Source organism: Paralichthys olivaceus, chromosome 20 (assembly GCF_024713975.1).
Source record: "Paralichthys olivaceus isolate ysfri-2021 chromosome 20, ASM2471397v2, whole genome shotgun sequence".
NCBI lineage: Eukaryota > Metazoa > Chordata > Actinopteri > Pleuronectiformes > Paralichthyidae > Paralichthys > Paralichthys olivaceus.
In genome coordinates, this window is record NC_091112.1 from 11,041,330 (window position 1) to 11,069,137 (window position 27,808).

The following is a 27,808-nucleotide window of genomic DNA, read 5'->3' on the forward strand; positions in this document are numbered from 1 at the left end:
ACATACAGATGAGAATACAATATTTATTCATTTCTCTGTACATTCAGTTTTAAGTTACACAGAAATACATAGGCAACATTAAGTACATATATTTACACAACACAACCAAGATTCAACTATTTATAAATGTGGTATATCTACACTCTGTAACAGTACAAACTTCACAGCTAAAAGAAAATAAGAAGAAACACTCAAATTGTAATTTCTCTGACATGATTCATCAGACGTTCTTTTTGGTTTGAGATTTTTTTTAAACAACTAAAAGTCTACATATACCAACTGACAAATCAAACTAAGTAAAAGTGTCATTGTCACCTAAAACATACATTTGTTGATAACGTCCCACTGGAACTTTAACTTTAGCTCCTGAGATTCAGGTACAGATAAAAGGTTAAAGAAAAATTTGGCCACCGGACATAGTTAAAGAACTTCATAACTTAAAATACACACGTGAATATTCACATTCACAAAAACCGGGTCGCAAACTTCACAAAAGCCTTGTGTAAATCAGTTCCATAATTCTATTGGAGGCCTAATGCTGTGGCTGCTGCAACTTCCTCAACTTAGTGTACAACTTCCTCTCATTTTCTATGAGGTTGAGGCAGACGGAGGGGCTGTGATTGCAGGGTGTGACTGAGAGTCTATTAAGTCCATGTCTTCGTCTTCATTTACTCCACATGTGTCGACCACGCAGATTAGGCAGCTGGTGACGGGAAACGCTCGCACCTTGCTGCAAGTCACCCACCTGAACACGCAAGAAAACTGATTCAGAGATGCAATGGCAGGGTCATTAGTGTGAAACAAGCTATTATGTATAGTCGTTGATTCCATCACCTGTCAGTGTCAGTGTGGTACTCCAGGACATGTCCAAGCCGCCCCACACCTTGGAACCCTGCCAGCACATAGATGACATCACCGACTGCCGCACACTTCACTGTCACACCGCGCCATGGCATCGGCGAGGCAACACGCCACTCATTACTGACAATGTCGTAGTACTCCAATGAGTCAAGTCCACCTACAAAAAACATAAAAACAATACCATACAAATGCCACTAGAAAATCTTGCTAGTAAAACCTGCTAAAACTACTATGGTCAATCTTCACCATGGGAGTGTTCATTATCAGTTGTATTACCTAGTGCCCCCTGCCCTCCAACAGCATAGATCCTATTGTTGACCACCACCAGGCCGTGATTCTTCCTGGCCTCTCTCATCCCACACAGCTCCCTCCATCTGAGGAAAGGAAGAGAGGGAGACAGAGACAGGACAAGGATGAGTTTCATTAGTACAATTGGAGTGTAACAAAAGTACTTTATTATAGTGAAAAATGTCCCTGCCTTTTTGTGGAGAAATTACGATGACTTATGGTTTGTCTTCTTTCAAAGCCCATTGGTTACACTAAAAATATTGTAGCCAAAAAAAAGCCTGTCATCCTATTGCATTGACAGTTTGGGGAATAAATTATTTTGACAAAACAAAATCAATCTGTATATACGCACTTAATAATAATTATATACACTAATTAATCACTTGGGTGGCTGTCGCTCAGAATGTAGAGTGAGACATCCACCAACCAAAAGGTAGGTGGTTGAATCCCTGGAACCTTCAATCTGACTCAGGGTGCATGTGAGCATACACAGACTGTGCATCATTCCTTATGTTACATAAAAAGCTGTACTATTTTGTGACTCACTGTTGTGTGTTGGGGTCAAAAACCTCACAGTTGCTGAGGATCCTGCCAGACACGTTGTTCCCCACTGTTCCTCCACAGACGTAGATGAGACCATAAGCCTCCACTGAACCGTGGCTGCAGCGGGCCATTAGCATGCTGGTTTTCACCTTCCACGACTCAGTCCTTGTGTCGTAACATTCGAAAAGGTTCAAGGCTGAACTACCTGTCGACACACACATACAGTACATAGTAGGTTTGCAAAAGTGGCTTGTAATTGTTCATAAGGAGAACAACAAAAATTGCCCAACCTTTTTAAGCCAAAAATACATATACATCATACTGAAAATACAAACCACTGCATCAAACCCCCAAATTTCCTACTTTCCCTCTTTGCCACCTCCCTGTGCTCACCAACTTCAGACCCTCCAGATGTGTAGATTTTTCCCTGGGCAGCACAGGCAGCCAGACTGTCGCGTGGTGTGGGTGGACCCAGTTTGGAGTACCAGCTGTCCTTCAGAACATTGTAGCAGTCCATGCGCTTGATGGGAAAGAGCTGTGAGCCACCCAGGATGTAGACCACATTGTCCCAGAATACAGCTGTGGCATCCCTGCGCTTCTCAAAAGGGCATCGGATGTCTGTCCAGCTGGAGTCCTGTATGCAGAGACACACTGACACCTCACTGCACAAAATGTGTGAAAAATCTTGCACAAAAACCTCCTTATTTTTCACAAATTGTGAAACTGAATCTTGTCTTTAGCTTTAGCTGTAACACTGATGATCATGAACACACATATTCATACGATATTTTGACATGTGCAGCCTGGTACCTTGGGGTTGAAGTAGCGGCAGGACTGTGGCTGGGAGCCTCCAAATAGGGCGATGCGGTAGTCGTGCTTCTTCCGTCTCAGTCGGCTGCTCTCTCCCAAGTCCTCCCGATCCTCCAGGGACAGCAGGTGGTAGCGCATTCCACCTTGGACAAAAAACACAGGCTGTGTGTGTCTACCAAGCAGGCATTAGGGTTGACATAATTTCAGCATAACTTGCCCTCATGAGAATCATCAACACACAGAGATAATGTAGTTAAAATAATGCAATGGTGGCTCATACTGTACGTTCTAAATAAGTAACAACCCATCAAAAACCCTAAATGTTACACGAGATAATAATGACTATCCAACTTTTCACTACAATAAAAAACGATGATACAAGTAGTTAAACTAAGATCCAGAGTAATATCGAATGTTCACAAACAGTAGAAAGCATCAACTATTCCCTCACTGCACCAATATTTTTTGGGCCCTTTGCATGAATAAAATACAGTGCGACTCACTGATGACCATCTTGAGGCACTGGGGGTTGTCCTGGATGAGGGGCTCAGCCTGCACTGTCTTAGATAGGAAGGTTTTGGAGACCAAGGGGAAGCGAACACACCCCAGCACCTCCACCATATACTGCTGTCTGTTACACACATCGTACTTCAGCCAGCGCACTGCTGCGTCATAAATCTTTGAGGACAAATACAGCAACAGAACATGTCAAAATATGTTATCGATGAAATTTCATTTTAGTCAAAGCTATCATTCAGCTTTGGCCTGATGTAATGAACCACATTCATTTGGCGATCCAAGCCATTAAAGTTTTTATTGAGATACTTATATATACGTATTATTGTATAATTTGCACATATTCCTTTGAGTTTGATGTTATTTCTTCTCTGCTCAAGAATCATGGGGATTCAAGTACATTTATACAAAATAATATTACCAAAGATATCAAGTAGAGGGAACCAACTTCTAACCCTAACCCTCTATCAATCTATCTATCTTGTAATTATTTTTTTAGATTTGGTGGTTTGACCCCTTCCAAAGGTCGTAGAAGCTTGGGGATGGTACCAATGGATCGGGCATACCCACATTAGTTCAGAGGGTTGTCAATGGGTTGTCATCCCTAACCCTAACCACAACCCTAACCCTAATTTCAACCCTAACCCATATTCACCATAGGGTGAAAAACTCTGCGCTGCTTGCTCGAAACATGCTGAAATTCAGTGTGGGTGCGTGGCAGGCTCCCCTTTATTAATGATGAAATGCCCAAGTCTCTACGGCCTTCAGAAAAAAAGTTATTCAAAAATATCTTTGAATTTTTTCTTTAGATTTGGTGGTTTGACCCCTTCCAAAGGTTGCAGAAGCTCGGGGATGGTACCAATGGATCGGGCATACCCATATTGGTTCAGAGCAGGGGTTTTCAAAGTGTGGTAGAGTAAGCCCCCCCTCGGAGAGCAAATTCCAACATCTGTACTTTTAGAACATCTTTTTTTTTTTTTTACACATTTCAAACATCTGTGCTTTTTTTTAACACATCACATTTTCTTTTTTAACATCACATCACCACAATCGCGCCCCCCCTGCAGAACTCTGGCGCCCCCTAGGGGACACTTTGAAAAGCCCTGCAATAGAATATCTGTACCTGGGCCTCAGCACGGACAGTGAGTTTGTCCTGGTGCAGAAGATGTGTGAGTTGCGTAACGTCCAGTTGCAGGAACTCATCGAGTTTGTAAACTTCAGTGAAATGGAGCTGGGTGAAGTCCTCGGCTGCTGCTTTCAGCTCAGGACAGTCCATACAGTCTGAAAGGGCTGAAATACCTGCAGAGGACAAAACAAGGATCAGCGTTCCACTCAAATGAGTTGCATGACAGGCAGACCTAACACCAGAAGGGAGAAGTAATTTAAGTATTTAATCATATGTTTTTTCATATTTAGATTTCCAAAACAGTTCTTGAATATACATAGGAGACTCCTTGACACCAGTAACTGTTTAACTCACTCAGCTGGATAGTTTTGACCCTTAGGCCATCTATTATTTTGATGTTGTTAACTCAGTAAATAAAGGACGAGAGGGCTCAGCAAATAGAAGAAACTTGTCAACTACCTTTCAACCTGGCTGAATTGTACTTTTAATTTTACTCTTACCCAGGCAGTTCGTTGCATCAATCTGTCCTTTGAGGAACTCCACACACATCTTCTTCACAGGCTCAATCTGGTACTGGTTGGCTGCATCCAGCAACGACTGGACATTACTGCTATTCACTGAGATCCTGGCACAAACACACACGCACATACACAGTACATTCAGTGCATTTGGAATAGGAATACATCAACACAGTGATTAGCCTCTCAATACAAGAAGCGCCTTGGCAGCATCTAGCCACAGTTGTTAAAAATAAAATGTTTATTTGTAATTATAATAATTGTTCATTTGTTATTATTATATTGATATTGAGTTATTATGCTCAAGTTTAAATGAAAGTCTTACCGAGCCGTATAGATAAACTCAATCAACAGCTCAATGATCTCAGGCTCAGCACTCCTGAGCTCCACTTCATGGGACATCGACTCCATCATTCTGGCTGCAGGTGAGGAAAAAGAGTGAAAGGCTTCACAACACTTGGGAAACGGAGATGTTTTTTCAGCTAGGCTTGGCAACAGCTTGGAAAGCACTGGATAGTTAAAAATGTGTAATCGTACTATAGTGACTGTGATTCACAAAATTAAGAATATTCCTTATTTGTGTTATTTTTGGAGGTAAAATGGCCAAGATGTGTAAGAGAACCTTGGTTGTTTTTTTCTTTCTTTTGATTGGTTGATTTAGTTACTTTCAAACAAAACTAATGAGCATTTAGACAGATAGATTATTTTGCCTCCAAGGGAAATTGGTTTACAGCAACAATCACAGGGCATTTACCAAAGAGCAACATAACAAAAATCCACACTTAACTTATGCTTACACTTACATTTAACCCAAAGCAGCTTTGCATTGACAGACCAGCTGCAAATCACACTTACTAGTGAACATGAGGCTGAAGAAGTGGCTTGCAGCAGCCAGTACAACTCTGTGGGCAGGGAAGTGTTTCCCCTGAACCACCAGGGTCACATCACAGAGGGTGCCCTGCGGTAGACACACACAAACACATTTTTCATTTCAGGAACACAGGGGCTGGGCAATAGAACAATTTCAAAAATAAATGCAATATACATTTCATCAATAGCAATCTGACAAACATATATAGTGTGTATTCATATATGAATTGTACAAACACAGCAAGGAGGTATAACCTATAATTGATTTACCTAGAGACCACCTATATATTGTTCTAACTCAGATTTGTATTCCCACTGCTGCCAGACTCTACAACACCATCGGGAAATTAAAATACTGCCCTTTTTTCCCCCCACTTATACTATATGCACTATTTCTAAAGGTAAATACATTTTTGCACATTTATGTCATCTGCACATCACCGTATGTTTTTATGCACAAATGTTTTTTCTAGTTGCTCGTGCATCATCCTCTGCAGTGAAAGGTGTATATAAGTAGAAGAGTCTAAAAACACAACCATCACCCAGGAGCAAAATCAGTCTTGAAACTGCTCTTTAGTCTTTGCAATAATGTGACATTTCTTATACTAATCATAGATCTTCTTTGGTATGATTCCTACAAGGTCTGACCGTCGTCTCTGTGCACACACCTGCTTCCTCAGGTTGTTCATGACTGCCATGATGCCGGACAGCTGCCTGTACTCCTCTTTGGTGGCACACTTCCTCTCGCACTTCTTCTTGGAGCCGGACGCCTTCTCCGGAGGGGCTATCCCCGTCATGTCAGCCCGGTTAGTGTCTTCTCCTCAGTTTAAATCAAACTACGACACTGTGTGAGCAGTGTGCAGCGATGGTCTCTTTGTTTACACTTTGCTCGCTAGCCACGAACAGCTCCTGGTGGGGTTTATGTATGAAATGAGTGAAGAGTTCGCCCACAGCCTCACCTTGAAAGGTAGTGGTGAGATTCATAAAAGATAAACTTGCTGTCATGTGGAAATAAAACCCGGTCAGTGTCGCGTATTTTTTAAGCTACGACTCAAACTCCATGGACTGTGGGGGTCCCTTGTTTTTCTTCTACGGTTCTGTTGTGGTAGTATCGACTCGCGTTCACCCTCTTGCGACAGACACGCAACACTTAAAAGTGCGGGATTGCAGAGTAAATTTCTTCAACAACTAAGGAACACATAAAAACATGGAATTGTATAAGTAGATTTCAGTTTTTCATTTTATTTCCAGTGAATGAAGATATTGCGATAGCACCAACGGCAGCACAGTGTTTACCTCGCTGCTGCAGGTGTCTGTGCACGTTCTTCGCACCTGACGTCCAAATCTGCAACTTCACCAGGAAGTTTTTCCATGAATCACATGATGCCGACGTCACGCGGAATGAGGAGCACAAATGCATAATTGTCAGAAATAACTGACCCGAAAACAAAGTGGCAGAGCTGCAGAAACATGCCTCAGCTTCTCTGCTGCTGCGTCTCCAGTCCCAACTCCGGCGACGACGAGGTAGGCTGTGCTTTCACCGTACTGAGCTTCGTGTAAATGTTGATCCGATCATAAAAAGGGGCTTCCATCGAGATCTGACGAGAAACTTGATCAGATACGACCCTCAGTGAAATTATGGGATTAAACAATTACTGCCACAGCCTACTTTAATGTAACAATGGCAGAGAAGAAACATAAATATACTGTGCATATGTCACAGAAAGACATTATTAAGTTATTCGAGTGTGGTCACATCAATAAAAACACTGATTATAATAATATAAATCTCTTGAATAATGTACAGACAGGCTAAAACATGCTTCACAGTGGCTGTGCACTGAGTCATTTCATGTTTCCAGGTGATCACAAGTATTCTAGTGTTTTATGTCTGTGTTTTATAAATGCCAGTAAATATAAATAACTACACTAGAATGGCACTGATTAGTATAGTTATACCCACAAGGCCCAATAGTTTACATATCTGTCCCCTATACATGCCTGATTTTTTTGTTTTCATCAAGATCCATGAATTATTGTCTGAGATGTTAACAAACCCCATATTTTGCAATGTTAAAGAAAATGAAAGAAAAAATTCCGGCCACTCCCTGTTCTGGATCTGCACTGACATTTGATTCAAGATTCAAGGGTTTATTGTCATATGCACAACAATTACATTTAGCAGTTGCTGGCAATGAAATGTTTGAGTCCCACAAGACTCAAACTTCATCCCTCTACCAAGTTTAATAGCAAACCATTTAAAAGTTTTTGCGTTATCCTGCTAACAAATGGAGAAGAAAAACATTTATTACTCTCTTGGTGGAGGTGATAAAAGACAGATTACATATAAAGATATATCTATTCTGCTGTTTCAGAGGCAGCCTCTGCTGCAGCCCAGAACATCTGATCTGAATGAAGCTGGATCAGCGAGACAGATCCCAGCAGCATGCAGCGGTACATCATCACTTTCTCAAACCCCTCCAGTTCATAAAGATATGGAATTATTTTTTGATGGAATGATTTTCTTTCTGCCCTGAAGCTCAGACAGTGAGACGGATTGGCAGGCTGGTGATGAGGCGAGTAAACGTGCCAGAGTTGGACCAGAGGTTTTCTGAAGTGGCCGAGATCTTTAATGAACAGCAGCAGAGTTATGAGGCCCTGGTCCGACACATCAGCAGCCTGCGACAGAACTGTGACTGTGCCCACAGTGATACCCTGGGTTTTGCTGATTGTGTGGGGAAGATCAGAGAGGAGCACCGTGAGTGACACACTACCCACATGTACAGACAATGTGATGGAAGGTTATCATGGCTAAATTTTCTGTTTCTGCTTCTTTTATGTATGTCCACCTCTCTCTATCTCCAGAAGCCACGTACAAAGTGTTGCTTAAGATGAATGGCTATGATTTCTCCCTCAATGTGGTCCCTGTGGGGTTAGACGGTGAATGCGAGGAGGAGTCGCTTCCTCGACGTCTGAAGTTGGCTCAGGAAGAGCTGAGGGGCACCTCTGAAAGCGCCAGAGCCACCATCTCAAGGTGTACCACACTTCACGAGTTGTTCAACTGGCTTCTCCGCAACAGGGATCAAAAGGCCGAGCAAGTGAAGGGGGCAGCACCATCGTACCAGGAGCAAGGGAGACTAAGTGAGAACCTGGAGGAGAACATGAGGAATGTGAGGAGGGCGAAGGAGATGATGGCGGAATACAAACAACGAGCCGGAGAAGTCCTCACCGAGGCTGCACATATTGCAGGGGCTATTTTGTAGTTTAAATGGTTTAATTTAATCCACTAATTACATTTTAAGTATTTTATATCCTTACAAAGATTACACATACTCTGTTACAATCATGGGTGGAAACAGTGTCACACAGCAAGGCTACTGTTGTCGCTCAGACTAAACCACATTTTTCAAGTTGCAATGTCCTTTTTCTTGATAAATCAGAATCACAGAATCAGTCATCAGTATTGCTACCCTGACATCTGCAGCAACATCAGCAATGTTAAAACTGTGACACATAATGAAAAACTTACACACAAAACATCATGCATGTATTTAATGGTAGTGACTATATACTGTGGTTTGCAGGCCTTGGCAGCACCTTGTTTCAAGGACATGAATGCTTATTGATAATTATTGAATATGGCACTCAAACTTAAAATACTGTTCATCTATCTTTGTGAAGAATTAAATTTCCCCTAAAATGTGTAATTATAACAGCGAACATTAGGGGGCAATGCATGCTTACTTTACTGTTGTAACAGCGAGTGTTCCTTATTCCTGAGTTGTAGAGCTTCTCTTATAAATTCTACTAAATGGAATTCAAGAAAACCTAAATCCTACAGTCCCAGAATCAGGGATCACATGATTAATACATCACTGTTTTTAATGTTAGAATTTTACTTTGCCTTGTTGTTAATATTATTCCAAATCACTATACAGGTTGAAAACTGTACATCTCATCTATAATGCCAGCAAGGACCACACAGATCAGAATGTGGTTTCCTATATGCAGCAATTGGAACTCTGCCTGATGTTTGTTGTGGCTGTTGTGTCATTTTGCTATTGCAACATTCAGACAGAGCAGATTTGATGCTTATAATCCACGAAAAGCCTCGTTGTATTTATCCACTGATTGGAATCTGCAGCTTTCCGGCATCTGCTATTGTTAAAGCAAACAAACACATGGCCACACACACATGCCGTCTTGATAATTAATATTGGAAAATTCATTGTTCCGGAGGTCATTGTCAAGTGGTCATGCATTATTTATCTGAGAGAGTGTTGCTTTTGTGTGTGATGTGTGCAGAATGTGCTGGGTAAAAAAATAATTTTGTAACAACAACAAAGTATAAAATGTTGTTTAATATTAATATATTTAGGGTTAAAGCTGAAAATTACAATTACATAATTAAAATGTGAATATACTGCATTATAATCAAAGGTAAATTACTAATGAGTCAATATCATTAAAGTGCAATTAATATGCTGAAGGATATTTTCTGACAGTATCATATTCCCACTATAAATAAATAAAAGGCTTATTCATGTAGTTCATTAACAGCATTTTAGCAACTCGCTCTGCTGTCAAAGAGCAACTACTGACAGCGACAACCTACCGTGATCGTGGAAATTATTCACATGGAGCAAATACTACGATATGATTGGTTCTTTTAATCGAAGGCGCGGTAACGACATTATTAACTGCTTCCCGATTGGCTGAAGTGCTCCGTCACTCCGAGGAGACCGTGCCGCCCCCTCGCTGAAGGTAGACTGGAGAAAGTGAAGAAGATGGAAGGAGCTTGTGTTGTTGTATTATTGAGGAGATTTATGGAGTAGCGGAGTGATAACCGTTCTCCCGTCTTGTCGGAGCCAAAGAGTGGAGCGGCACCGGGGGATTCACAGATAGTATGCCCGTAAGTACACGCCGTTTCCCCCGGTTTAAATGCTGTCGCGCCTTAGCCGAGCTAGCTAACTAGCTAATCTATAAGCAACCGCAGTGACAGCTCGGAGTCATTCAGCAAAGCCGAGACCGACCGAGCGTGTGTGTGAGGGCGCGGGATTAATTTACACTCTCTGGTACCTAGTTAAGCTAACGTTTGCCATTGAATTAGCGGTGCTTTGAGGCTGAATTTCAAGCTGTGTTAGCAGTTGTCACTGTGTCAAACTAACCGGTTAGCGGCAGCAGCACATAAAGGACACGTTGTTAGTTAAATTAGCCGGTTAACGTGATGACAGACAGCCGTGGAGAAGACGTCACAACACAAGTTAACGAGCTTTACATCGCAACCATTTTGCTGTGGTGCTCACATCTGTCATTGAGACTTTGAACCTTTATCCAGTGGAACAGCTGTGTGTGTGTGTCTGTCTGTCTCTCCCTCTGTGTGTGTGTTAACTCTATTGGACCTTTTCCGGTATACACGTAGACCTTCTGAGAACCAGCAGACCTCATGGGGACAGAAGGCCCAGTTCTAATGAGGGAAAACATAATTTCCCATGTCCAGGTTATGGTTATGAATGGGCTTAGGTTAGGGATAAGGCTGTCCACAGTGAATGGAAGTCAATGCAAAGTCCTAACAAGGATAGCAGCGCAAACTTTTGTGAGCGTGTCTTGTCTCTCTTGTCTGTCTGCCTCTGTCCTTCAGGACAGCGTGAAGATCATTTTAAAGATTCCTCCGATGGTGTGTGTGTGTGTGTTACCTCTTTAGGACCTTTTCTGGTATAAACATTGACCTCTTCAGGAGGGGGGGTCTTGATTTCTGATGTCCTTGTTAAGGATAGGGGTTTGTTGTGGAGTATGGTTAGGTTAGGGTTAGGGTTAGATATGAATTGGTCATGGTTAAGGTAAGGGATAATGCTGTCCACAGTGAATGGAAGTCAATTCAAGGAAAACCTCTGTGTGTGTCTTTGTTCCATCTTGTTTGTTTGTCAGGATTGTTAAGATAATTTTAAAGATTCCTCAGGTGAAGTGTGTGTTGTGTGTGAGATGTGTGTTGTGTGTGTGTGTGTGTGTGTGTGTGTGTGTGTGTGTGTGTGTGTGTGTGTGTGTGTCAAAAGCAGACTGGTATTTAAGATAATGTGTAGTTAGGATTTTTCTAAATACCATCATGTGATGCAGCTTTCCTCCGTGCCACTCAGCAAGTTTAAGGGTTTCCTGTAAGAGGGGGAAATGGTGTGACGCCTTGCCTAAGAGCCCAGTGGCAGTCTTGCTGTGTGTAATGACCTCCTTTACTACTTATACTACATACTGCATGTAATCAAACCTTGGAGAAGAAAATATTGTTTTGTACTGTGTGTCCTTCACAAAGGCAGAACTTCTGGTGGTGCACCAGTTATTGTTTAATCAAGATAGTATTAGTGCCTTGATTTGTTGGCTGACCTTTGTTATACATGCTGTATATCTGTGCTTTTGTTTGCCTTTGTCATAAGGGATAGACGGGTTTGCTAGGTAAGTGATCCTGCACTGTTAAAAGTGTTGTCATTAGAGCGTGGATGTGTGTGAGAGTGCACAGGCTTGTTAATGTGTGCCATCCGTGGCTGCCTGTATCTTGGGCCTCTTAAATGCTTTTTGACAGTAAAGCCTGCTAGGTCATGGAGAAAGAAGATTGCACTGGCACTGCTGTCAGTCCGCATCATAGCTGGAGTCACCCATGTCTGCAGTTTCATGAGCCATTTGAGCAATGAAAACTCTCTCAATTCTTGCCCCTGCTTAATACACAAACACAGTATGGCAGAAATGCATCTTAATGTATACAGCAAAAGTATAATTATCTAGGCATGAATACCATAAGATACATACATTTAGGCCAATGAAAAATCATACCAAAAGTGGTAATTGTGAAAATATAAGCCTGAACATAGATACATTATGAGAGAGCTATCTAATTAGGACAAGTAAAGCTGCTTCCCCTGATACAGAAACAAAAGGAGAGAAAATAGGGCAGATGAAAGTGATAACATTGAATAATAGGTTTTGTTAATCATCGGTATCTTCAGGCTCATTCACTGCAGGAAGACAGGGAATTGGATGGATGAGAGGACGGCTCAAGATGCATCACTGGCTTAGAGGCAACGCAGAGGAGAGTGTAGACTGCTATTAGAGGATTCCTCCCTGTCAGATCTCTCTGTCTTTCAGCAGCCAAAACCACACACACAAACCAGACTCTGCTGTCATGTCTGCTTAGTTGCAGGCAGTCCTCTGCTACATAAATCTCTGTTTGTCTGCGTGAATATGAAAAAAAAAAACAGAGGCAGAAGAGAAGAAGCCTTCTACTCATCCTCATAGCTATAAGCAACTTGCTATTGAAGAAGACCTGAGGGGAGAGTATGGTGGGAGTCAGTGATGATAACTGGCAGTAACAGGGTTCACCCCATGGCAAGCCAGTGTACCTAAAAAAGATGACAACCTACGACATGAGAAAGATTTCCTATAGACTGGAGAAAAAAAGCTGCACAAACACTGTGCCAGCTTTGTGCAGGGTCGCCGAACTGACCCTGGAGGTCATGTGTCTATCCTTTATTATCACACTTACATAACCCTGCCTGTATCATGTTAAAAGATGCATGTAGTCACCTGCTGAACCTGTTGACAACTGGCTACTTTGGAGATACAGCAAATGAATATAGGGGAACCCTGAAAGTTACTGAAATAGTTTGACTGGTATTACAGCTACTACTACAGTTGATCACGTTTTTCCTTATAAGCTAGAAGCGATTGATTACTATAGGTTCATTTCAGCATATTTGTTTTATTTAACAGGCCCTAATCTCTGTCTGTAATCAGACTAACCATTTGTCTGTGGGTGGGTGTGGCTTGTACCCTGCAACACAGGAAGAAGCAGCTGGGGTAACTCCGTTGCTCTCAAAACCACCCACTTCATCTTTTTCTCCTCTTTTATCCCCTCCCTCATTCAAGCCTTCATTGTTATTGGCCCAGTCACTTCCTGAAAAAAGAAGGTTCCAAAGCATATGTGGAATAGGAAGTGAGGTAATCAGCAGGGAGGGGTGTGTATGAGTATGTGTGGGTGTCCCCCTCTTAATTCATTTGATGTTGGACTTGCTTCAAGTCTCTCTCCACCAGCTTTCTCCCGACAGGTATGTTCTCACTAGTCCTCTGAGCTGTAAAGGAAGTCCTGTGTGTTGATAGTCCTTTTGTTTTCATAGTAATCCATGTGAAGGCATTGGTGGTGTATTGTGTGTTTGCCTCGGGTGTTTTGCAGTAACTCTGTAAGGATATGCACACTTAGACATGTTGTTGTTGGAAAATAATAAGCTTGTAAGACTGCCAGTAGTGAGTGTTTGTGTGTGTTTGTTTGTGTGTGTGTGTGTGTTTGTGAGTGAGTGAGTGAGTGAGTGAAAGAGGCGTGGGTGTAAATTCAGAAGGAATGAGCTGTCAACTTTAGCTAGCTCACAGGAACAGGTCTTGTCAAACCAGACATTGAATAAACACACTTGCATACGCGCACACGCACACACACACACACACACACACACACACACACACACACACACGCACACACGCATGCATGCATGCATGACACGCATGACACCTCTGTCGTCACTCCTCGGCAAGAAGTTTGACTTTGGATTGTTGGAAAAACTCTGCTAGGCTCATAAACACATTGGTTAGACTCACTTCCCCAACTTGTTCAGATCACACTGAGGCGTGTGTTTCACTATCGTTACTGATAGTCCATGTTTCTCAGAGCCTGGGAGGTTGCCAGGGTCAGAGCAGATAGAAGCAAATGAACTATCCTCATTAATTGACCCATTCATCTCATCTCTCTCGAGTTATTCATCCCTTGAGTCGTCACACATTCCTTTTATCCCGCATCTTTCCATTTATCCCAGCCTCTAATAATTGAACCATTGATCTCTGCTTTGTTCATTCTCTGATGCATCCTACCTGTCCCTCTCCTCTATTTATCAACTTGTTAATCACCTCACTGGTTTGTTACTTGCGCCTGTCGAGCCTGCTCAGCCACTTATCCCTAACACTGGTTTATTCATGTGTATGTGTGTGTTTCTTCTGTTAATATGGTTGAGCTGCACAGAAGCAGCCCACCAGCTGCTGTGCTTGTGCCCTTTCAGGCTTATATTGATTTCTGTTAGACTGGCTAACTTGTTAGCAGATAAACAACTGCCAAATAACATAATAATGGTCTTTCGTATACTACCAGGGAAACAAATTTATTTCCAGTTGCTTGTGTCGGTCTTCAGTCTGTCAATAGAGCCTAGAAATCTTAGAGACAGGGCTTCATGTGCTATTATAATCTTTTTTCTGTTTTCTTAAATTTTTTAGACAGAATCATCGCTTGTTCTTTGAAAAATTATCTGCAGATTATATCATTCAAATGCAAAACTGATGTTTTTTTTTTACATTTTTACACCTTCATTGCTCACACCTACAATGTTGCTGGCCATCACCTTCATCAGATTTCTGGCACATTGCTCCATTTCTGTATTATCATCACTTGTTGCTCAGTGCGTCAGTGGCAGCAGTGTATTGCTTCAGCCACACGTGCATGTAAGTGCATCACCCAGTGCTCTGTGGGGTTAATAGTGGTTATAAAATGCACAGTAAGTAATTTAATATAGATAATTGTCTGTGGATGGTTACATAGCAAATCACGTTGTCTTTCTAATTAAATTATTAGAACAAGGCTTCCAATTAGTTAAATTCATATGTACCTGGTGAAAAATAACTGTATGGTACAATCCAGGGGGTAGGATTGTTAGCGTGGCAGTCGGCTGCTGATTTGGTCCTCGGGGATCTGATATTGATGGCATGCCCCAGACGCCAGCGTGGGCAGAGCTGATGGGTTACAAGTGATTCTGTAGGAGGAGAACCCATCCCCTTACAAGACTGACTCATCCAAACTAATCACAGCCTTTATTGTTTTTTTTATTCAGTGAACCTCCCATTTAAATGCACATGCTGGCTTTAGATGTTGCTGTCCTCCCTGTTGTCTTCAACAGCATGAAAAAGCAGTACGACAGAACGTCTCAAAGGACTAATTTCTTTAAATGGCGGCTACTCCGCTTTATAATCCTTACCCATTTCATGAGTCACTGCCCCCCCCCCCCATCATTCCTGTCATTGGTACGGTCCATAAATAGACACCTGGCTGCTGTGGAGAGACCAGGCAATGAAATCGTGTGAAATAAATCATTTGGATGTGTGAAAGTCTGATTACCCGGCAGGAAAGATGGGAAGAGGCTTGTGTGTCTGTGTTTGTTTTTTTTGGCTGTTTAGATAATTAGATAGATAATAATATCATATCATTTTCATAATGTATGTTACTGTTTAGCAAAATGTACCAAAGCTATTCTATTCTTTATCTCTCACCAGATTGTAGTGATTGAATGAAAGAATGTTTCATGATAGGTTTCATACTCTTCAATCAACAAGTTGGTACCCTCTCTTAAACAAATCCTGCAGTCGTGACATGAATTGACCAGAGAATATGGAGACAGAGTAACATCGGAGCATCCTTTGAAGAGTGTGTTGCAGTAGAGTGTGTAGAAGAGGAAAGAGAGGAGGCAGACAGCATCAGTACTGGGAATGGAGAGCAAGGGACATCAGAAATAACCGGGATGAAGGAAATCATTTCCCAGTAACTAGAGCTAAAGCAGGTATGACATGTCTTTCTGTCTTTTTGTTTTAAGACGTCGGAACAGCACAGCCTGTTCAACAAGCATCTAAATTCTGCTGTGCCACAGTCTTGTTTTTTTTCTCATCAGTGAAACCAGCCAGGAGTCTCTGTGTGGGTGATTTTTCAGCCTGAGTTGAGAATAGGTTAGGTACTCGTTGCAGAGGTGTGTGTCTGTGAGAGGGAAACAGGAGGAGAGTGAGGGGGAAGAAGAGACATGTGCTTCTTTGAGTATTGACTTGATGCCTGGAGCGTATACAGTTACATTTAACCACTGCCATGGGATTTTCTGATAAAATATTTTTATCAGGACACAAATAATGGAAAGCTAACAAACACGGAAGAAGCCTGGTTCAAGCTGTAAATGCTTGTGTGCAAGAGGGGAGGGTGAAATTGCAAAATGTGTCGATAATTAAGTCAATTGTGTTTTAACACACGCTTGTTTTTCTTACTCAGGTAGAGGTGACTCCACTTCAGATGAGGGAACATGTTGGCTATGGACCAAGGAGTAGTGGAGGACTGGCTGTCAGAATTTAAGGTACTGATTTGTGTGTGTGTATGCGTGTGCGCGCATAAAATGTGTACCCATGATCGGTATAAAAGTAGGATTTCTGGTGCTGCTTCTAATCATTGGCAGAATGTCTTCCACACTCACAGTTGCTTCACTGATGCTTCATATCTCAGAAAAATACACACTCCCACTCAAACATAAGCACTCACCGATAAACCAGGCTCGCTGAAGTGTAGTTATAATAAAGGTGATTTTCCTGTGATTGTATGATGAGCGATCTGTTGGCAGTGAAGCTGAGCTCTAAATGCAGTTCCTTGAGACATTATTGTTCTCTGTCATTTTGGAGCATTCTGCCTGCATTTAAAGTAAACACTGTGTGTTTCTCTATCGCTTACTCTCCATTGTGTTAATTTGTGGCATTTACCAGCAGTCCTACTCACTGTATCAATTTTCAATTATTCGTGTGTTTCAGACCCTCCCTGACAGTGCTGTGTCCACCTATGCTGCCTCTCTGAAAGAAAAAGGTTCCCTGGTTCCTGCTCTCTACAAGGTCATCAGAGAGAACTACAGCGATGTATGTACACACATTATAAGCTAACCTTTCACCAATATTTTAAAGTATATTTTACACACCCCTGAATAAGTTGTGTTCATTTTGTCCTTTTTGATTTATAAATCTGTCTGACTGTCCAACACACTGTTTTCCATCCTGACATTTTTTAGGGCACTATTAATGTCAAATAAAAATGTATTGCAATTGTAGTGGAAATTGTAACCTGTTTAATTTTGTAGACTGATGCAGTGTTACCATTTTGGGCTGTCTTTCCTCCCCAGTTGCTGGAGCCAGTGTGTCACCAGTTGTTTGAGTTTTATCGGAGTGGTGAACCGCAGCTGCAGCGTTTCACGCTACAGTTCCTGCCAGAGCTCCTGTGGAGCCTCCTGTCTGTCAGCGCAGCCAGAGACCCCCACACCTCCGGCTGCATCGAGGCCCTGCTGCTGGGCATTTATAACCTGGTAAGGGAGAGGACAAAGTGCGTGTGTCTGCATGTGTCAATCTTACAATATTCAGATCAGAGCTGATCCTTTTTATTTATTACTAGTAGAGGACAGCCGTTCTTGTTATTATCAATAAAACATTTTCAGTGTGATAAGTGCTAAGTAAAGAAAAACACTAGAAATAACCATGATCATTAGCAAATGTAATCATGCAGTGTCAGAAGCAGGGACTAAACCACAAAGCTATTTCTGTGATCTGCATCATGTGTCCAAACGATTATATTCTGCTCTTTCTGCCTTGCTACACAGCTATATATGGACAGTGAAAGGAAATATGGGTTTGAATTGAAACACATTCATTTTGCGGAAAGCTTTAGGACATCTGCAAGAAGCAACCTATACAAAGAGATGACAGCCCTAGTAATTATTAAAGTGTGTCTAGTCCCATTTTCATCCATTTCAGCAATGGATGTTCTATCAGCAAAGTGCAGTGTCCTCTAACTTCCTCTCTGAATAGCAGAATAGGTCAGCTGTCAGTCAACACACTGGCTGGCTCCCATTAATCTATTTGACATTAACATGCACACAGGGGACACCAAAAACCCTGGGGTTTTGTGCTTGTGTTTTTCACTCCACACACACACACACACACACACACACACACACACACACACACACACACACACACACACACACACACACACACACACACACACACACACACACACAAATAACACACACATGCACACCAGCAGACTGAGTGGGGAAGCGCAGACCCTGAGGTCCACACACAAATGGCTACATACAACAAATGAGTGTGCTTGAAGAGATAAGCACATGCTCCTCAGAGGTTCAGGGCACATGGAATTTTCTTTTTTTTCTTGCTCACTGAAACATTTTTCTTTGTCGTCCTCTTTTTCTTTCACAGGAAATAGTAGATAAAGATGGACAGAGTAAAGTGTTGTCTTTCACGGTCCCTTCCCTCTCCAAGCCCTCAGTGTACCACGAGGTGAACAACACACACAAATGCCCACAGATCTTTTAATTAGCTTTTGCAACAATTGTTAAGCATAATCACTTTTTTTTGTCCACCTCTAGCCTTCAGCCATTGGCTCCATTGCTCTTACAGAAGGGGCTCTAGCCAATCACGGGCTGAGCAAGGTGGTGTACAGCGGGCCACACCTGCAGAGGGAGACCTTCACAGCACAGAACAGGTAAGAGGCATGATGAGCGCACTTATGTAAAGTATTCAGTGCAGGTGGTGACGTGTCAGCAGGGAGAAGATAATGCTTGTTTTGAAATGGATGGATTGGCAACACTCTAAACAGGCAGACTGACTTAGATTTGGCTACAAATACCAAGCCAACCACTAAAATAGAAAAACATGAAGAGAAAGAAATCTTACAAACAAAGCTTCTTCCCAAGTATACTTGTCAAACTGCTTGTTTTCTGCCAATTTGTAAAGCTTGAGCAAAAGGACTTTGTAATACTTCTTAGTCCAGACGCTGTTTTATTGCAGTTATCAGTATATACATTGAGCCATAAATCCCTTATTAATTAAATTTAGAGATAACCACCGTAAATGTCGTTGATTGAAGTTTTGTCTCATGACAGTCTGTGACTCCTATCCTATCGTAGGTTTTTATGGTGATGGTGAGTTCAGCCAATCATTTGCCGTATGATGTGTTTGCGTCAGTAATGGCCTGTGGCAGTTGTCTTTGCTTCGTTGCATTTGTAGTTGTTAGATCGCTGTTAGGCCTTCTTGAATTCATGTAGTGAGGCTGCACTACAGCTGAACTGTGGCGGTTTGAGTTTAACTTTTTTTTCAATACTATTTTTTTATTCTGTTTTAGACTGATTAAAAATAGCTGATGTATCTTTTATTTTCACCTCTAACATTTTTGAGATGAAAACAAGTCTGGCTGGTTTTTAAGATCATGCAGAGATAATATTTGAGTCTCTTTGTTATTTTTTGAGCGGTGGGGGTATTTATATCGACAGTATTGTTGGCAGCATGACTGGTGGACAGATTTTAATTGTGTGATTGTGTTTAGATTTGAGGTGCTGACCTTCCTGTTGCTGTGCTACAACGCTTCTCTCAGCTACATGATCCCCACCTCCCTGCAGTCCCTCTGCCAGCTCAGCTCCAGGTAAAACACACGGCCTGGACTTATCATGGACTTAATATCTGCACACAAACACAATCTCAGTCCATGGTTTGTGACCTTTGTGTCACTTTATGTTTGCTGATGTTTTTAAAGACAGTACACACACACACACACACACACACACACACACACACACACACACACACACACACACTCTCTCCACTCTCTCTCTCACAGTTTTGCAAGCACTTGCTGATCCTCTTATAGACTTTGCTGCCAGTGAGAGCCAAGATACAGCTATTCTGCAAAGAGCTGGGATGTATACACACCCCAGATCTGTGATTTTGGTTATCTGCCAACTGCAGCTGAGCATTGGTCTGATAAGCACAGAGCTAAACAGAAGTCAGAAATTTTGATTTCCCCTCAACAGTTTTCTGTGTATCAGCTACATGTAGTATATAGCAGCTTCTGTAGCTTCACATGTTCATGTGCTATCTAAGTTTTAGTTGTATCTTCTTTGTTTACCTTGTATAATACCAACTTGAGTTAATGTCTGTGTGTTTGTTTGTTTCTGCGCCCGCTTGTTTATAATCAGCTATTATTTTCTCATTATTGAATTTTATATTCATTGCAGCCGCAGGGGGAAGTAAATTGCTGTAATGGTGGTGGAGCCAAGTGCCTCGGTGGAGTGTTTTTTCCTTGCTTCCCTGTTTCACTGATACAAGCTTCTCTATTGTTTTTTTTTTCTGGTTGTCCTCCAGGGTGTGTATATGTGGTTATCCACGGCAACAGATGCGGCGCTACAAAGGTATTAGCACGCGGCTGACAGTCACGTCGGAGTTCCTGGTTCAGCTCATCACAGGCATACACTACGCTTTGTGAGTGCACACACGGCTACATGCACAACCAACACTGTTCAATTTTTTACTTTTCATGTCTTACATTTCTTCAAGTCTTTGTGCCCTGTCTCTGTGGCATTGTTTGTTTGTTATTCTTATTGTATCTTATTGTGTGATACAATGTACCTGTTCAAAAGAGGTTAGATTGCAACAGTAGTTGAGGCTGCACACTCTTCATTTTGACTGGTGCCTGTTGTCTCAGTGTCTAACAATATTACTTGTGTGTGTTTGTGCCTATGTGTAGCTGTAATGGGGAAGTTGAACTGGGATCTAAAGCACTGGATGACGTTCTGTATCGAGCCCAGCTAGAGTTGTTCCCTGAGGCTCTACTGGTAAGTAAAAATGTTCTGCTACTATCAAACATAAGTGTGTATAAGAGGAGCATGTGATTTAGATGCACATGCTGGCCTGTGGTTTTGTGTGTGTGTGTGCGTGTGTGTGTCGGAGACTGCGCGCAGAGTGTAATCCCTCTAGATTATTTACATGCTTTCCTCTCTGCTCTGTTAAGCTGTAATCCTTGAGGCCCAGGGAGTAGAGGATTGAACCTAAGCTCACAGTATTACTAAACAAGTCAAGGTGTACCCCTCCACAACCATAAAAATACTCAATCTTTTGATTCACAATCATAAAAAAAAAAATTCTATGAAATAAAACAGATTTTTGGATAAATGCCATGACTATAAATAGAATAGTGCAGAAGTGTTCAAATATCAGTTTTGTCCAGTGTGTTTCTGTGGTTTTGAGTTTTTTTTGCAGTGGAATGCACCAGGTGGCTGCGAGCTTAGCATAACTCTGACGTTTCCCTCTTGAGACCATGAGTTACAGACAAAAGACATGTTGTTTGGTGATTATGATGCCGTCTACCTCATGTTACGCACTCAATTGTTACATGATCATTGGTGCCACTTGAGAATGTCCAGCGAGAGCTGAGGTTCTTATCACAATTTAAGAAATAGTGTTATATAGAGCTAAGCCTTCTTGTTGATCTTATCTCACGAGTCGGTGTAACTCTGTTAGGTTGTGCCCCACAATTTGAGCCCAGCAGGCAAAACTGTGAACAGACACTTTTGTTTAAGCAAGATGAAATACTGTATATGGTATTGAAATGTTGGTGAAGCATGGAAAAAGGTCCAACACAGAATATGTTCCCATTTAGAAAAACCCACTGGTTTACCATACATTTATTTTGCAGCACCAGAATAATATTTTACAAGCAACGTTAACTTTTGTATTTCCTGACAGCAGATGTTTTCCACTTCAGCTGTCATTTTATTACATTATTCATATCTATGACTATTAAAAGGGGCATATATAGATTTTTTTTTTTTTACATAAGGATGTGAAATGTTGAAAGACCATTATATCAAGGGTGCATTTCTAATGGTGCTCTGGCCCTTGACAAAGATTCAGATGTTTAGCCAGTCAGAAGAAAGTGGGCTTATATTGCTTGCTTCAGTCACAGTCTCAGCTGAGAGGTTTCATAACAGGCAGTCTGAGATAAAGAAGGATTTTTATGACTGAGATGGAAATTAGCATAACTGGCCGCCTTTATCATTGTCTGCTCTTCTCCTTGCTCTTAGGTGGGCAACGCCATCAAGTCGTCACTGCACAGTGCTGCAGTGAAGAGCAACAACAAGGAGGGTGCACGAAGTATCCAGGTGGAGATCACACCAACCTCCTCCAGGATCTCCAGAAATGCTGTCACCTCTCTCTCTATTAGGGGACACCGCTGGAAGAGACACGGTGAGACACATATACAAGGAGCAAGGCGAGATGGTGTAGGGACGTATCTTTTGAAGTTCAGTTTACTGGAAGATGAGAGGGGCTCAGACACACATTTCACTTTTTCTTCAAACACTTTTTAAAGTTTCATATTTTAATCGGGTAAAGGAAGAGAATTGTTGGACTGAAGAAAAATCCATGCCAAAGGAGAGAGCAAGAGGTTTAGATCACTTCATTTCATCACATCATTTCACCGGCATGAAGTCATTGTGTTCAATTGTTGTCTTTCAGTCCATAGTTTGCCTTTCCTCAGCTTGCTAGTCAGTGCTGCCAACGTTTTTAGGACCCCTCTCATTCAAAGCCACGATTTCTGATCTCTTAGGGAAGACGTTTGAGGCAGTACATAGACAGGTGAGGTCACAGCTTGAGGACAAGTGAAAAAAGGACAAGGATGTGACAGATTTAACACAGATAGATAAAAAAAGAAGAGAGTAAGTAGTGTATTAATACTATACTAAACAGATGAGCTGCACTTTTATATTGAACATCTTGTGTAGGTTGAACTCTGTGACCAAGAAAATGTAATCTTTAAATAACTAGAACAGAAGAAATCTCATCATTGACTTTAAAGAGCAAACAATAAGAGCCTGTCTGTATGTTAAGAATTAAGAGTCACTCTGTTTTTCCCAAAGTGCAGATAAAGCAGGTAAATTAGAGCTTCCTGCTTGTTTAATGAGTGGGTTTTATCTTGAACCAAACTCCCCCTTTTCATCTCATGGATCCTGTTCTTTAGTGCCCCCATCAGAGCTGCATAACGCTTTTGTTACGAGCAGATGATGAAGGAAAATACTATTAATTATTTATTCAAGTAGGGGTGACCTAGTAGGAAGTGTAATTCCATTCAGATACTGTTTACATTTTCATCTCCATGTAGCATGTATTTTGACCATGTTATGTTCTGATCACTATAATTTTTGTCTTTTTATTTTTTCTGTCATTACATTAATTACCTCTGTGTGTCTTGTGTTACTGTGGTCATGTGTGCCTGTGCACATGACCGTCTTTTTGTTTTTCATGTATGTGTGCATGATGTGTGTTTCTGTCCGACTGTGTGTTTCTGTCCGACTGTGTGTGTGTTTGTTTATATTTGTATCTATGTATTCTTCCATTACCCATCCATACTCCCCCACCACCAGAGTCCCAGGAGGTGAGTGTAGACAGTGAGGCTGCGCTTGGGGGTGTTGCCATCCCCGAGATCAGTGTGACAGGCGTGAGCGGCGAGAGAATGGCCAACGGAGACTCCCTAAGGCAGCGCCCTGACGGTCGCACCGGGCCCGATGGCGACATTATGACCACCACCTCTGAGGTCAGCCTGGACCCCCGAGGTCACGACTCCGGCACACGGGGTCAGGAGGTCAGGAGGCAGAAGTCTGTGAGGCGATTGGTGGAGAATGAGGGTTCTGGGTCGGCCTCCACAGGGAGGAGTCAGTACTAAGGTCCTGCCCCTCCTTCCCCCTGCCCCACTCCTGGGGTAACCTAGGTAACGTGTGTGCAGGCGTTGTCTGAACAGCTGCATGATGACTTGCCCCTTCACCTTTTTTTGCACTGGGCTCCGTCACCCTCTCTTCGCCTAATGCACTATTCCTCTCATCTGTCTTTTCAATGTTATTCATTCATTTACTCTCTCCTTTGTGGCTATAACTTCCTCACAAAGATCTGCTGAGATTCCCTAAAATCTAATTATTAAACATCTAACAGAATGACGGATCAATAACCTAATAAAAATGCATAATAATGAAATATACTTGGCTGAATTGCATAATAACAATTACATTTTAAGGGTACAATTAAAAGCAGAACATCAGTTAAACAAGAAACTTAAACAGTCGGTATAAAAGGAGGTTTATGAACATTTTGCAGTAAATTCGACCGGCTGTGGTCCCTGATAACAGAACGGCCTCATGACATTGAATCAGAAAACCCATATACATGTATCTGTTTTTAGCAGCACCAGGAGACTATGATCTAACAACACTGTTAACAGATCTGACACCTGGGTTTTACTGGGTTATCACTTGGCCCTTAGAGCACACTGTGGTACGCCTCGACACATCACTCCTGGGTTGCACCTGGAGACAGATTACTTCCTTCTGACCGGTAGCAAGAAACCGAGGAGCGATATGCAGGTCCTGAATTATTTGAAGCAAATGCTTGTCACATTATAAAATGTAAACTTGAATCCAGTGACTCCTGGTCTGAACAGGCTCAATCTGACCATGAAAAGAAAATGATAGGACCTGCCTATCAGTGTTTACTGGTGTTCTGTTACCAAGATAGATCGAATCAGAAAAGTTTATTTGTGCATAATGTGGGTGGTTGGCTATTCAGATGGGCGTGGCTGCACACCCTGAAGAAAGCAGGAAACCTGTTTATGTGTGTGTCTGTAGAGTTTGTGAAGGGGAAATCGTTTCAGGTGCGCTTGTTTGTGTCTCTGTTTTACCTTCTTTTACTTTCCCTCTGTGGTCTTTCCCAAGCTGATGCTCCCAGACAGTGTCCTTTCCTCTGACAGTGAAACACTGATTCCCTCAGGTGCTTCTGGTTATTGTAACTTGCTGGACTGGATCTTACATTGTCTTGTCTAGGTTGGCGAGATGTGACTGATAGCTGAGGTTACGTTGTGAAGGCGCCACCTGCTGGACAGTAAAAGAGCTCCCCTGTTATCCAGCCATACATTGATACAAAATACTGAATATATAATTTGAAACAGTGTAATCTGAATAATGATTCGATTGGAACTTTGGGGCTGCATGATAGATGAGATAATTATAATTTTGACTGTTTGTTCCTGGTTTTCATTTTATTGCCTGTTTTGTGTCCGTCTGTCTGTCGGTCTCACAGACGCAGTGGATCTGGGTTCCCCGGATGAGCTGATGGACATTTCGGAGGTGGATGAAGGGGTGTGGCCAGGTGGGGTTGGGCCTGACATGACCCCACCCACCATCACTATCAGCAACAGCATCACCACGTTGAACCTGGGCGCCAAGGCCATGAAGAAGTGTCGTCTCGGCGGGCGCAACAGCAAGGACAAGGAGGCGGGGCCTCTAACAACAGGCCGGGCTGCCAGTGAGAACACAGAGCTGTCTGTCAAGCGACTGACGCTCACATCCAGCCAATCAGTGCCCAAAGCGGGAGCTCTCACCAGCCTGACACGCACCGCCAGTGCCGTCTTCTCCCGCTCCTTCGAGCAGGTGGCCAGCGGCAATGCCCCTCCCTCCAGCAACCACAACACCTCTGACGCGGGGCGCTACTCCTGCAGCCTGCAGGAGGATGGGTTGGGGTACTTGAGTCCCATGCCAAACCACAAACAGCGCTCTCCCAGCATCAGCGTGCACCTTGGCACTGACCTCTGAACCCTTTAAGACTCCTGTCTACATGAACCCTCGCCTGTGATCCTGTGACCCTGTACCTGTGACCTGGAACTCCAAGCCATGCCAACTCCAAAAGAACCACAAAGACATGATCAAACACTCCCGCTGTTTTCCTTTATCGCTCCACTTTAACGTCTTTGATACTGTGTTTGATTCCGCTCAGACATCCAGAGCACCATCATCTCCCTCCGCTCCTTCTGCGAGGTCGACTCGTCTAGGTCTGATGTAGGCAGGATGTCAGCGATACCACTTCCACAGAGCACTTTGCTGTGAAGTTGTGCCAGTACAGAACTGCACTCCTCTGCAGGGCAGCCTGTCGTGAAAGGGTTGCACTTAAAACATGTACTAAAAACTGTGTGGGAAAGTATTTTTTGGAAAGTATTTTAATCGGCATTTGTTGCCCTGCATGGCTTTTCCATACATCCATCCTGACCTTGCCCAGGTTTTTCAGGGCAGATGTTGAGTATGCTTGAGTGTCTGTACTGTACAGTATGTATGTATATATGTTTTTAGAATAAAGGCTGCTGATTGATACAGTGATTAAGGTATGATTCTCCGATCGGAAACAATTGTTTCTACTTATAAAAACAGATCCTTTTCCATAGCAATACAAATTTCTCCTGTTCAGTGGTTTTTTTGGGAAGATCACCCAAACTCCCTCTGTTCCCGCCACTAGTTTTGTCAGTTTCAGCTGTGCTTCTTAAAAGAAAGTTCCATCACTAAATAATCAAACTTGTGTGATAAGAATCGGTTCTTCATGTTTACAATTGCACAGTAGTCTCGTTGTGGAGAAGCAATATTTGTGTTCTTCCCTCTGGTTCCTCTAGCACCTTCCTGACTTGCTGTGTACTTGAACAATAAAAATCCAACTTCTGATGAATGACGAGGCTGTTTTTCGAGTGTGGGGATGGTGTGTGTGACTTGTTAAGTATTGAATTTTGCACTTGACAGAGTGTTTTCAACTTTGGTATTTTCTTATGAACAAAAAGAGGTGACTCACCTGTGGCGTTTCCCTGTGAGAGGAAAAGAAAAGAGATGTTTTGTTGCTCTGTTCGCATCTTAAAGATCCCAAAAATATTACAACCAAGCACTCAACCTATCTGCAGAGATATCAAATAATTTGATTCATCTGAGTAAAGTTGTGCTGGCGCATTTAAAACTAATGGAACCTGTTCTTTCTGCAGTGGGAGAGTATTTTTGGGGCAACAAGGCATCTTCCCTCACTTCAGATCCACCCAGCATTCTAGATGTTTGTCGTACTTTGGTGACGTGTTTCCTGTGTCCCACCTTGTTTTTCACCACTTTTCTTGTACCTAAAGAAAAGGAATGAAACTCTACCAATCGCCTTCGTTTGGTGTCCTAAATCAAACATCCATGTTGCCCGCCACCCTCAAGCAAAACTGTATTCTCTCATCTGTGTACCAGAGCTGTCAAGTGTCCATTGCTTGGTGGGACAGTAACAATCATCGTGTTTCTGTTCTAGGGTTTCTAGAATGTGAATGGGTAAGCTCTTGTACTAAAGTTTCTTTATATTGGCCTTTCATTTGTCTGACATAACTCAACTGCCACAACTTCTGGGAATAAAGTGTTTCTATATTTCACATGTGTGCTCACTCTTTTCTTTGTCTGCTAGGGAGCATCACCAAGCATTGCAGTTACAAATCCAGACGTCTCACGTCTCTACCTTGACGCTATCTGCTCTCTGTAAAATGTATATGAAGAGCTGAATGGCAAGGAAAGTTTATTGGTAGGCTATAGCACATTTCAATAACAAGGCTTTACGTGAAATACAAAAAAGAATAATGAGAAATAGTAAAAGCAACATGAAACAACACAAAAACATGGTGAAAAAGAGTTGCATAGAAATGACTGAATAAAATAGAAATAAGAGCGACAGTAACAGTGTAGTGTTAGAAATTCATAATCGTGATTAATAGGAGGCTGTGGTAAACATGGCAGCATTG

At 42.2% G+C, this 27,808-nt stretch overlaps 3 protein-coding genes across 12 annotated transcripts; 2 read left to right on the forward strand and 1 right to left on the reverse strand.

The window, feature by feature from the left end:
* Positions 1-4: 4 nt before the first annotated feature.
* On the reverse strand, positions 5-6,636 carry klhl7 (kelch-like family member 7). The gene is made up of 12 exons (XM_069516855.1): positions 6,201-6,636; positions 5,518-5,620; positions 4,988-5,081; positions 4,645-4,769; positions 4,142-4,317; positions 3,006-3,180; positions 2,503-2,645; positions 2,086-2,326; positions 1,696-1,897; positions 1,138-1,235; positions 835-1,018; positions 5-745 (listed from the first exon to the last, which is right to left on the reverse strand). Exons 1-12 carry the CDS (start codon positions 6,327-6,329, stop codon positions 589-591), a joined length of 1,827 nt encoding a protein of 608 aa, XP_069372956.1. The 5' UTR covers positions 6,330-6,636; the 3' UTR covers positions 5-588.
* Positions 6,637-6,873: 237 nt separating this feature from the next.
* On the forward strand, positions 6,874-10,080 carry LOC109631721 (uncharacterized). Its single transcript, XM_069516864.1, has 4 exons — positions 6,874-7,056; positions 7,908-7,986; positions 8,072-8,290; positions 8,398-10,080. Exons 1-4 carry the CDS (start codon positions 7,003-7,005, stop codon positions 8,793-8,795), a joined length of 750 nt encoding a protein of 249 aa, XP_069372965.1. The 5' UTR covers positions 6,874-7,002; the 3' UTR covers positions 8,796-10,080.
* A 177-nt stretch (positions 10,081-10,257) lies between these two features.
* hycc1 (hyccin PI4KA lipid kinase complex subunit 1) lies at positions 10,258-27,445 on the forward strand. 10 transcript variants are annotated; one of them, XM_069516860.1, is made up of 13 exons: positions 10,273-10,444; positions 15,916-16,163; positions 16,637-16,718; positions 17,164-17,265; positions 17,526-17,705; positions 18,616-18,696; positions 18,786-18,901; positions 19,742-19,837; positions 20,557-20,673; positions 20,939-21,026; positions 22,275-22,437; positions 23,613-23,956; positions 25,315-27,445. In XM_069516860.1, exons 3-12 carry the CDS (start codon positions 16,668-16,670, stop codon positions 23,909-23,911), a joined length of 1,293 nt encoding a protein of 430 aa, XP_069372961.1. In that variant the 5' UTR covers positions 10,273-10,444; positions 15,916-16,163; positions 16,637-16,667; the 3' UTR covers positions 23,912-23,956; positions 25,315-27,445. The 10 variants fall into 10 exon arrangements, with proteins under 10 accessions (XP_019946155.1, XP_069372961.1, XP_069372958.1 ...); XM_069516863.1 differs by lacking the exon at positions 10,273-10,444 and adding an exon at positions 13,383-13,622 and having other exon boundaries at positions 15,880-16,163; XM_069516861.1 differs by lacking the exon at positions 10,273-10,444 and adding an exon at positions 13,577-13,622.
* The last annotated feature ends 363 nt before the right edge of the window (positions 27,446-27,808 follow it).

Excerpts from the sequence above, each read along its gene's own strand:
- klhl7 (XM_069516855.1), bottom strand. The coding sequence starts at position 6,329 with ATGACGGGGATAGCCCCTCCGGAGAAGGCGTCCGGCTCCAAGAAGAAG. Across the intron at positions 4,770-4,987 it reads GAGTTTATCTATACGGCTCG|GATCTCAGTGAATAGCAGTA; the intron begins GTAAGACTTTCA and ends TGTTTGTGCCAG. Across the intron at positions 3,181-4,141 it reads CTGTCCGTGCTGAGGCCCAG|ATTTATGACGCAGCAGTGCG; the intron begins GTACAGATATTC and ends TTGTCCTCAAAG.
- LOC109631721 (XM_069516864.1), top strand. The coding sequence starts at position 7,003 with ATGCCTCAGCTTCTCTGCTGCTGCGTCTCCAGTCCCAACTCCGGCGAC. Across the intron at positions 7,057-7,907 it reads CCAACTCCGGCGACGACGAG|AGGCAGCCTCTGCTGCAGCC; the intron begins GTAGGCTGTGCT and ends CTGCTGTTTCAG. Across the intron at positions 7,987-8,071 it reads GATCCCAGCAGCATGCAGCG|CTCAGACAGTGAGACGGATT; the intron begins GTACATCATCAC and ends TCTGCCCTGAAG.
- hycc1 (XM_069516857.1), top strand. The coding sequence starts at position 16,668 with ATGTTGGCTATGGACCAAGGAGTAGTGGAGGACTGGCTGTCAGAATTT. Across the intron at positions 17,266-17,525 it reads TCAGAGAGAACTACAGCGAT|TTGCTGGAGCCAGTGTGTCA; the intron begins GTATGTACACAC and ends TTTCCTCCCCAG. Across the intron at positions 17,706-18,615 it reads TGCTGGGCATTTATAACCTG|GAAATAGTAGATAAAGATGG; the intron begins GTAAGGGAGAGG and ends TTTCTTTCACAG.